At 39.0% G+C, this 11054-nt stretch overlaps 1 protein-coding gene across 2 annotated transcripts; it reads right to left on the minus strand.

Annotated features, from left to right (window-relative positions):
• Positions 1–7012: 7012 nt before the first annotated feature.
• On the minus strand, positions 7013–10582 carry LOC139803951 (parvalbumin, thymic CPV3). Of its 2 annotated transcripts, none has more exons than XM_071760620.1 (5): positions 10513–10582; positions 9841–9908; positions 9349–9481; positions 8811–8920; positions 7013–7287 (listed from the first exon to the last, which is right to left on the minus strand). In XM_071760620.1, the coding sequence occupies exons 2-5, from the start codon at positions 9899–9901 to the stop codon at positions 7262–7264; spliced, it is 330 nt and encodes a 109-aa protein (XP_071616721.1). In that variant the 5' UTR covers positions 9902–9908; positions 10513–10582; the 3' UTR covers positions 7013–7261. The 2 variants fall into 2 exon arrangements, with proteins under 2 accessions (XP_071616721.1, XP_071616722.1); XM_071760621.1 differs by having other exon boundaries at positions 10456–10525.
• Between the last annotated feature and the right edge of the window lie 472 nt (positions 10583–11054).

Raw genomic sequence — 11054 nt, forward strand, 5'->3', positions numbered from 1 at the left:
GTGCGCGGGACAGGAAGTGCTTCCGGAACCGGGCGCGGGCCTCGCTCCTCAGCGCCGCTGCCGGCGGGGAGAGGAATGGCGGGCGGCAGCGGCCACTGCCGGGAGCCCCCGTTAAACGGGATTCCCTCAGAGGGAGGATGTCCCACGGCCCTGGCCGAGCTTCCCTGCACAGCCCATCCCGGGCAGCCCCTTCGCAGGAGAGGCCGGTGCTGCGGTGTTAAAAAGCACCATTTGGCCCTAAAACCCCTTTGAGGAGCAAACCCAGAGCAGTTCAGTTCCCTTATGATGCGTTGGGAGCTGCCTGGCAGCTGGAAGAAGTAGAAACGCGGTATTTTTAGAGGTAAAAGATCTAGAAGTTTGAGTATGTTGAAGGAAATACCATCCAGCGTCACTTGGTGCAGGTAATCCTTTCTCCATAAATAGACACATTACATTTATTCTTTTTATTTTTAATTTTGGTTTCTTTTTATCTAGAACACTAAAGATGGTGGCTCAGGTTTTCTGATATTTTTCAATTCCATTTTTAATCAAAATTCACTGTGAACTAAATGATAAGTAAAAACAGTTAATATGGTATGAGATTAATCACTTTGGTTCTCTACAGGAGTATGAGATTTAGGAATCTGAATAAATTTAAGTTACATAATTGACTGACTACCTACATAGGGTATAAAAGATACAATTGAACATTTCAAATGACCACAAGGTCATTTAAGCTTTCTTAGAATTGCGACAGATTAAACCTGAAAGAGAACAGTTGAATTTTTCATTTTTCACTTTAGTTATTATTACAGTTCCTGTCACCACTTTCAGTTTGTATTTACTTTCAGGGCCAGTAGTGTCCTTCTGGACAGATCTCATCAGCTCCAGCAGCTGATGGCTTGAGAACCCAATTCAGTGCTGTAGGAGCACTAAAGCGATTAAAGATGCTGCTAAGACCGCAGCAATTTAATATTTAATGTCTGTACTCAAAAAGTGAGTGGTGTAAGCAAGACAGAGATGACCACCATTTCCTCCTGGGCTGAAGCTCTCTTGCACCACAACTGCCGAGCAATGGCTGCAAACCCTCCTGGTCAGCCGGCCTGAAGGAGGCAGCTGCCTCCAGGGAGGGAGAGGAGGCACAAAATGGAGTGGGGCAACTTCTTGTGAGGCACAAAATAACTGGGGGGAGTGAGGACGATAGGGGGGATGCCTTCTATGAGGTAGGGGATGCACAAAATGGAGGGGCTGCTTCTTGTGAGGGAGGGAAGGTGCGTCAGAAAATGGCGGGAGCTGTATCCTGTGAGGCACATAATGGAGGGGGCTGCCTCCTGTGAGGGAGGGGAGGTGCAAAATGGAGAAAGCTGTGTGCGTGAGGCACAGGATGGAGGGTGGACACTTCTTGTGAGGGAGGGGAGGCACAAAATGGAGGGTGGACACTTCTTGTGAGGGAGGGGAGGCACAAAATGGAGGGTGCTGCCTGCTGTGAGGCACAGAGTGGGGGCACTGTCTGGCTATGGGGCTGGGGGAGAGCCACAGAGGCCCTCTCTGGCTGGTTCAGCATGGAGTTTGAATATGTTAACGTAGTATGGGTGCAGGGTCACTTTCCCTTGATGAAGAACTCATCACCACCTTGGGTGTCACCTTTCTTATCTGCATGCATGGCATTCAACCCAAACCTCTGGAGATGAGCAGCTTCTCATGTCCTGTGGACTGGACAGGTAGGAGTAATGCAACAGGCTGAGCCATAGCAGCAGACAGGGCATTCCCAGTAAGCACCAACCATGTCTTAAACAGTGTAGGAAATGTTTACAAAGTTGCAGAGAATCTGATGTATAATTGAATGCAGCCATTTTCAGAGAGGCCGTAGTGGAAGCAGGATGGGGAAGGTCCTTCTGTGCTGAGCTCTCTAGGGTTGCCCCAAGCAGGGACTGAGAAAGGATCAGGCCAGATGTGTTAGGGTGAGGCATCCAAGTACAGCAATTCTAACTTCCTACCCTGCAGCAATGAGTTAAAATTCAGCAGTGTGTGCAGATCAGCTCTTGAGAGTTACCATCTCTGCTTGAAGGATTTAGCAATTCTGCAGGCTTGCAGACAATTTCTGTGAACTTTCAGTCAGAACTAAATATAACAAATGAAAAATAAGCAAAGTTCTCCCCCTTGCTTGTGCTGTGCTATGGCAGGGGTGGGGTGGTGATCAGGACTGTGGAAAACAGGGAAAATTCTCTTTATACTACTCACTTAATGCAAAACATAGACATTCTTTAAATTGCTGGTATTGATAGTCAAGCTAATTAATTTCTTACCAAAGAAATTATAAAACTGTGGTGACTGTGGATTTTAGCTTGTTTTGTGTTAAACGTATAGACCTGAGTTTATTTAGGACTTACTGTAATGGAGATCTCGTTCTGTGACTGGGGTTTCTATTTACTGCTGTAATACAAACACTGTTGCAAGGGGTATCCTATGGAGGAATTTATGGTTGGACAGTGTGTTCTTGCTGTAATTGGTGATTACTAAGGAAAGTGTTTCTGTGCCAAGCTCGCCCTAGGAAGGTAATGAATGTATGTGTAGTGATTGCTAAAATGTAATTCTCCTCATCTGTAACTTGGCATCGCTTTTGGTGGAAGTATTTGTGAGAATCTACAAAGAGTAAGCGATAACAGATTCAGTCAACTTAAATTATTACATTTCTAATGTGCAAATTAACAGGGGAGGAAGAAACTTCGATTGTGGTTCCAATTTCATCCCATCTTCTTAATTGTATGTGCAGTAACACCACACCTTGACATTTACAAAGTGGCATCAGATCACCCCGAGTTTGAAATGCGATTCCTAGCCCATGATTATGTAAAATTAAACTGCTGCATAAGTGCATTGGGAATTTAACAGGACAACTCCTGCATCAGGAGACAAATAACTGACAACTTTATGAGTGTTTTCTGATATATGAAAAAATTACCTAGGTGTAAGAAATAGTATCTTCATCATTCTGTAGTCATACTTTTTGTCTTGTTAAAACTGTTCCTAGGTGCTGTTTTGAGCATTTCTGTCAGCTGCACAGTAGCAGACTTAACAAAAAGGTGTACTATAAATCACCCCGGGTGTTAGAGCTGACAGCTGTAAATAAATACAGCTGACAGCTCAAATAGCTGTTCCATTGACAGTATGTGGTCTAAATGTGTTAAAAAATGTGTAGACTCAGCAGCTTGGAATTAGTTTAGCAAATAAATTACAAAATAGCGCTGTGATCCAGCAAAAAGCACAATGCCTCTGTATCCCTGGTCTGCATGCTTTGTTAATACTGTAGAAGGCCTTTGTGGCTCCATGTGAAAACACAACACTGCAGCTGGACACAGGGGTCCTGCTAAGAGTATCATTCATCTCCCAGATTTCTTCTTAGTGTGATGTCAAGGAATTTGAGCAACTGAGTGTCATGGTGAGTAGAGGTGTTTTAATAATGGATGTATTTGCTTTGCAGGATCAGAGATTTCATAAAGAAAGATAGTAACTTTACACTGGCTTTAGTTACGATTAAGGATATGCAGTAACAGAATAACAACAAAAATCTACTTTCATGCAAAACTTGAGACATTTAATTGGGCTGATTTGTTTCATGTGTTTCACAGGAATGCCTGGATGTTGTTACTGGCCTGGTTCTGTAGTACCTGTGAAGGAAAAGCTAGGATGAAAGGATGAGGAAAGGAGAAAGATAGTTAAAGGATTTAAGTTCTGAAGAATAATTATAGTAATATGTTAATTAATGAAAGAGAATTAAATGAATAATTATTTTATTGTTTGACATATTTAAGGTGTGGTAGGTTTTATGCTTAGAGGTTGAATAAAGCCACTGTTTATTCTTTGATATTTTAATAATGTAGCAATGCACAGACAGGGTATTGTGGCTGCAGGTATTACGAGCTAAATAATGTGACTGTGAAATAGAATTCTGGAGACCCATATTTTGATGGGATAACAAGTATTGTGGTGTTTTTTTAAAAAATGTATTTTTATAGTTGTGTGTAGTGACTGTTTTTAGTATACAATGTGCAAGTGGTGCTTCTGATAACTAGTTGACACTTTAATTGCAATGTGGAAACCTGACTGTCTGACTGTCAGTAGTAGCTGGTGTCTGTGTGCCTTTTCTCATGTCAAATCTTTGTAGTGAATGCAGTTCATTAATGCAGTCCCTATTTCCAACTGATTCACTCAATATATGTCAATAGAAAGTAACTCTTCATTCCCTCAGTGAGCATCCATATCCACATGTTCAATGTTTTTTAAGTATGGTAAACATCTTTAGTTTTTCCTTCCTTCTTAGTCAAAGAAGCCCTGCCCAGGAGCTTTATCAATTACAAATCACTACTTGAAACAATTGGAATCCTGTATACTATGTCTTTAGAAGGATGACACTTTGTTTTAAGCCATGGAACAGACAGGTATCTCTGTCAATGGGTAAATCCAGTTTGAGTTATCACTGTCATGTTTTAAAAGAACATTTAGAAGTATGATTAAGCATTTCAAGGATTCCAGGGAAGTGGCAAGTTATTCTAACTTTAAAGGTTTCTTCCACTTCAGAAATCCTACAGTTCAACAAGTTTTCCTTTACATAATTTTTTCCACAGAGAACAGGAGTTTACTGAACTAGCTGTTGTACTATTAAGGGTCTTTAGGGTACTTTTTTCCTGATGGAAATGCATGGTAAGGTTTCTTTAATACTTTAGATGTTAGAGAGGTCTCAAAATATCTGAAGTACAGCAAGTGGGTAGTATTTTTCCTGTTTGGTGCTGTCGTACACAACTTGCATACAGTAATAAGCTACAAACAAACAATTGAGACCTGTTTTGAATAAGTAATGATGAACAAGATTTTTCCAAAGCCTTTACATACAAACTAGTTAAAAGGATACATGTCAGGTCAAGAAGTGCTTCCCTGGTCTTTCTCTTTCATGCCTCCTGATTGGTCCTAAGAACATTCTGTAGTGCAGATGCTTTACAGGAACTTCAGATGCAGACAGCAGTGATGTGTACATTTTTCTGGCAAAATTAAAGAAGCTCTGGTTTCACTTGCAGATTTTTGTGGGCCAGGACACTGCACAAATCTTCTGATCACCCCCTATCCAGTGCTTCAACAATGTGTTGCATCCTAGTGGAGAAAAACAGAATTTGTACTTTGCCTCTGGGCTTCTTTGTCTGGGTCCGTAGTGCAAAGGCTGAGACACTGAGAGGAGCTGGAGCTCAGAATGAAGCAGCAACTGGAAAATTATTTTACATGTATTTGCCTGCCTAATGTAATATGATGACTCAAGGTCAGAACACTTAATTGTAAGTGAAATGGAGAGTGATTTGTTTGTTACTTACATGTGAAGTAGTCCAAGATCCTTCTGTCATCAGACTACTTTCATTGCCAAGAACACACTTTATTTCTTGTGAATATCCTGTGACATCCATCTTATGCTACAAGAATCTCCATGGGTCAGATCCTCATGGATCAGATCCTCAGCTTGCATAAATCTGAGTAGCTCTGTTTAAGTCGTTGATAGTGGTTTATGCCAGGGGATTACATTTCATAATCTTAAGAAATATTATTAAAATTCTATATTGTTTTATCATTTTGTATTATTTTTGTACAATCAAAGGAAAAATGTGATAACCATATTAAAGTCATATCTATAGTCAGTATACCAACTTACAAGCAACTTGGGTGCCAAATTAAGCTACTTGAAAACGTTTTGAAATGGGACAGAAGTTCTATTTTCAGCCATCAGCTGTTAAGAATTGTAGATTAATATATACATGTTTTTTTTTTAATAGGCAGTAGATACTTCTTGGGTGGTTCTACAGTTCTCCCCAAGGAGTAGATGGCTGCAGAGAAGACACAGAGATGAGTACTCGGGGGGGGGGGAATCATTTGTATTGGTCCAGATGTCTAGGGTGTTTTGGAGGATGGCACTCTAAGAAGTTTTTTTTTTTTTTGCACTGATCTGTATGGGCTCTGTGACATTGTTGGCCTGAAACATACATGTGTATAGCTCTTCTGGCAAATGCATTCATATCCTTTAGTCACTTCCCCTGCAATAGATGGTTATCTCATAAAGAATTCAGCTCTGGTTTTGGTGTTTTTCTGCACAATTACCAGTATTTATAGAGACTTTTGAAAAACAAAAAATGCAGTCAATTTTACATGTGGTCATTTGCAGGAAAGGAAGAAATGTGTTGAAATTCCAGTGGCTCTTAGCCACTCACTTTGCTGAAAAGGCTGCTGTTGTGTTCTGGTGACTCCTACAAGCTGCAAGCTTGTGAACTGCATTATGTAGTGCTTGTTAATGTTGAGAAAACAAGTGAATATACAAATAATCCATCAGAGCATCTGAACATCTCTCTTCTGATGGCTGAATTGTTTGCTCATAAAAAAGGTCTTCAGCATCCTCAGAGACGGATGCTTTTGTGAAGGACATTTTTAATACAGCAGACATAGTCTGGAAATACCAAGTAGAGTACACTGAAGCTTTCTCAACATGCATTTCTACAAATTCTTCCTCCATGTTTACTCCTCCCTACTTAGGAAGCTGAAAAATATTACCAAAAAGGTATCTTTTGCTTCTTCTCTGCTTCTTAAAGCCTCACCGTTATCTGAAACCTCAAGACCATATAGGCTTTCCTTTTAATTCTTTTCTGCAGAAAAGCCTGTGGTTTCTACTTTCTTACTCTCTTCATTGGCTAATGTAAAAAAGGCCAGTTTGAAACACTTCTTAAGCAAAAACATGACTATTCACTTGGAAGTCACTGAGAGATTTTATGCTCATCTACCTCTCCCTATTCTATCTGAGCTCTTAGAGTTTCGCAAAATCTGAGTGGTTTGAGAACTTCAAGCTTAATTCAGAAGGCCTATAGTAATTCCACTGATTTCAAAATATATGCCATGTATGATAAGATCTGATGAGGTCTGATAATATCAAGATCTTAGAGGGATTAACACATTTAGTTTAAGAATTCACACATTTCAATTTAGCAGTCAGAAAAACAGACTCAAGTCACTGTGTATGATTAACTTTTATTGGTTATTTTTAAGGGAAGTGTCTGCTAAAGTAGAGTTTAAAACATGGTAAATGGTCCACACGACAACAACAAAAAGTCACTAATCAGTGTTTCATTGTGTTGCTAAGGCAATGAACAAGTAACAGACACTGTCAAGATAAATAGAGAACTTCAGATTTTCAAGGTTTTGGAGTGTCTCAAGCAGATTCATTCCAATACTATCTTGTTTCATCCTTTTGAATCTCTTAAGACTGTACCATTTCCTGGAATTCTGCAAAAGACAAGAATATTTGCAGTAGAAATATTAAAATGAAATAATCTGTAGTAAAAGATGAGTGGTTTATCAAGAGCTTTAGAACAGGAATGAACAAAAAATGATAGATGACCGCAGGAGAAGAAATTTGTTTGGAAAAGAGACAACGTCTGAACTGCCTGCTCCAAACAACAGATGGAAAAGCAGTGTTTTGCAGACATTTATAAGGAATAATCAAATGTTTGAGGTAGTTTTAGCTTGAAGTAGTTTAGGTAGTATTCTGTGTAATACTCTTCTTGGGCAAAAATAATGGACTAACTAATATAGAATCTGAGTAAGAAGAGCTGAAGAATTAAAAAGGAAAAGAATTGTGTATTACTAGCTGTTTGTAATGCTTCAGCAGTTGAGAAGTATTGATATAGAGCACAGTCTAAAGCCAGAAAAATTGTGCAGTTCTATGTGGTATGATACTGAAATATTGTGTTGTACAGTAAGATATGATTATTTGTAAGATTTTTCCAATGTTTGGCTTCTGTGAGTTAGAGTATCTCATCACTCTTGTCCCTGAGCAACTGTATCACTATATACATAGCTTCATAAATCATGTGTGTTTATTCTGGCACATTTCCTAAGGAACTGGATTCAATTCCTTCCAAAGAAAGAAGAGTTCTGTCTTCCTAGCACAGTGAGCTGGGGAATCTGCACACCCGCACATTCCCTGCATGCTGTTCCCTAAGCCCCTTTCATGCTTGTCTAGGCAGCTTGCTGCTCTCATGGGGCAAATTGCAATTGGCTGCAAGCCCTTTGTGTGAGCCTGTGCTTCCTGCTCAAAACGGGATACAGAAATATGGAATTATGAGATCAGGAGGTTTCTGCACTAAGCAGACACTAAATTACACAGATACCTGCACAGTGAATGCTGCTTCCTGAAACAGCTGCTTCTTCCTATCTGTTCCTTAACCTGCCCCTGAAGATAAATAGCATCCATCTCTGAAGAGAGCCCCATGCAGAGTTGTGGGATCTTTTGTCATGGTAGTGACACTTGATCACTCTCTTCTCCTTATTATGCAAAACAAATACATGCTGCTCACTCTTGCTTATTGCGAATGACATCACTGACTAGTGGAATTTCTGGTAGATAACTGCTGTAAATAAGCTAATGCATATGCTGTTGATTCTCCTGTGTAAAGCTGGTTCTTTTGTCCTTCCTTTTACATTTGTGTATTACAAGGTATGCTAGTGCTGCTTTACATGAGAGCAAGGGGGAGAAGAAATAAAGGGCCATTCCATTCAAAATAACTGGAAATCTGTGGATGAGAATGACCCTTAGGGCAGCTTAAGTGGGTTTTTTGATTTGCTTGTGTAAAAGAAATTGCAGTGATGAACCTGTGAGAACAGGGACTGTTTTCACACCTAGACACATTGCTACTGCAAGGCTTTCAGTAAAAACACTGGAGGTACATTACTGGGCCCCCAACATAGGAAAGAATTGCATATCATTTGCAACACTTCTGTGTTTCTGTATATAAATAAATTAATACCTTCAGCCCCAATTTTACCATCGCCATCATGATCTGCAGTTGCCAAGAAGGTCTTGGTTTCTGAGGCAGTTAACACTCTGGCTCCACACTCAAACCTCTGAAGAAAATACCTAGGAAGAAAACAACTTTGATTATGATTTTCACAGAATATTATTCTTTTATGCTAACACTATAATCAAACTGATAGCTTTCTACAGACAAGTTATTCACCATTATAGTCAAGTCCTCCAAACACTGACAAGCTAAATCTTATCCATACACACTTCTGCTTTATAAGTCCAGCCCTGATACAATTGATTCTGCCCACTCCCAAAATCTAGCCCCAAGCACTTACTTTTTCTATACTAAACATTATAGGTAGGTATTTATTAATTTGTATTTCTCTGTAGGAAATATCTACTTAAACACACCTTTCACAATCTGCTGAAGGTTTAGCAATGTTTAGCATAACTTGTGCCCTCGTTTACACTACAGTTCTGGAAAGAAAAAGTGCTGTTTTTTTGATAGACTCTAAATAGTTAACACAGAAAATCCTTACTTGAGCTCATCTTCCTCAATAAAGCCACTTTGATCATTGTCAAGAATCCGGAAGATCTCCTTGAGCTGGCTGCTACTCTTTTTAGACATCCCACTGATCTGAAAGAATTTTTTGGGACTAAAGGAATCTGGAGCTGAAAATAAATTGATAAATATATTAAGCCCAGACCAGTACATTCACTGTTCCTAAATGGTCTGAGGATGCTGCTTTGTTAGGTTACATTTTAATTGTTCTAAACATGAACAACAGATAGTCTGTCAAAGAATAAAATTTGCACAATACACTCTTAAAGATTAAAAAAACTAAACGCATAGGGCTAAGTTACAAACTGACAATATAAACCGTCTGGAATAAATATACTGTACAGTTTATTTAAATAAAGAGATTATAGACATCTCCTTACAGTATGTATTTGTTCAGTATTCCTTTGGGACTGAAATAAACTTGCCATGTGTTACACAGAATAATAAATTTTTAGACTTGTTTTCTCACCTTGACAGTCCCGCAGAGCAGCAGCAATATCAGAGGGGCTTAGGATGTCTGTAAGGCTCATTTTAAACCTGTACAAAATAGTATATTGCAAACAGATTTGTGAAATGCAAATGTATCTTACAACAAATGGATTTTTATGTTTCAAAGAATACTTAATGGATAAACAAGATTTCTAAGGGTAGATTAATCTAATTAATGAAACTGACATCACTGCTGTTCCTAAACAAATTAGAAGGTTTAGCACATTACTTTCTTAAAAATAGCTGTGTCAAAGTAATATTTTTTAAAGAGATGGATTACATCATGATGATGTGAGTTGATTACCATTTTTTAATTGTTTACCTGTGTCCTGTTTAAGTACAGCACATTTTTAAACTCTATGTAACCATGTAACCATTAATCTAATAATTAGTCTTAGTGGAATGCATGGTATCTGACAATACAAACATGCAGTATATGTAGCAGAAGAAAGAAAGTCAAGTCATTTGCTTCTGTTTTCTCCCCCAACAGCTCTGAAGAATAAAAAGAAAACTGATACTTATCTATACAAGGCCCATCCATATGTAATTGCAGCAATTAAAATAAAAATCTTAGAACAACAGTTATTTTACTTACTACTGGTGTAGCTCTGCACAGCAATTTCATTTAATTAATCTCAAGTCAGCTGCTCACCTTTATCGTTTTCTCAGCTAGGTAAAGGAAAAATAGCTGAGGATATACCAGGCCAAATAATAATGTTGGCTCTGGCTTCCCACTCTGGCTTATAAAGGATTCAAAAGGTGACAATAACCACTACTTAGGTTACTGTTTCATGGATCAAATGTTTGATTTGAGACCTAGCTCAAATTTCTCCCGTAACTAATTAAACTTTTCTTTCTATTTATATCTTAAGATAATATGGCCAAGAAGAACAGTTTTCTAATAAATCCACATGTACTTCCTTAAGTACAGCTCTGCCATCAAAACGTAGCTTTTCAGTCTCCAAGTGTGCTGAAGATTTTCAGTTAACCTCTGGGCCTCAAGTCGCTCACTGGAGGGTGACTCCAGCAGCCCAGTCCTTAGGGAAAGAAACTGGTTTGGTTTCCCTAAGTCTGTTGATCCTTTGGAATTTATAAAGGAAGTTGGAGATGAAAGATCAGAGGTGACAATGTGTCATTCTGACAAAGACAACTTGTCACTAGGGTAGAGGAAAGCATGCTGTAGTTTGGGGTGGT

Source organism: Heliangelus exortis, chromosome 17 (assembly GCF_036169615.1).
Source record: "Heliangelus exortis chromosome 17, bHelExo1.hap1, whole genome shotgun sequence".
In the NCBI taxonomy this organism is placed as follows: Eukaryota; Metazoa; Chordata; class Aves; order Apodiformes; family Trochilidae; genus Heliangelus; species Heliangelus exortis.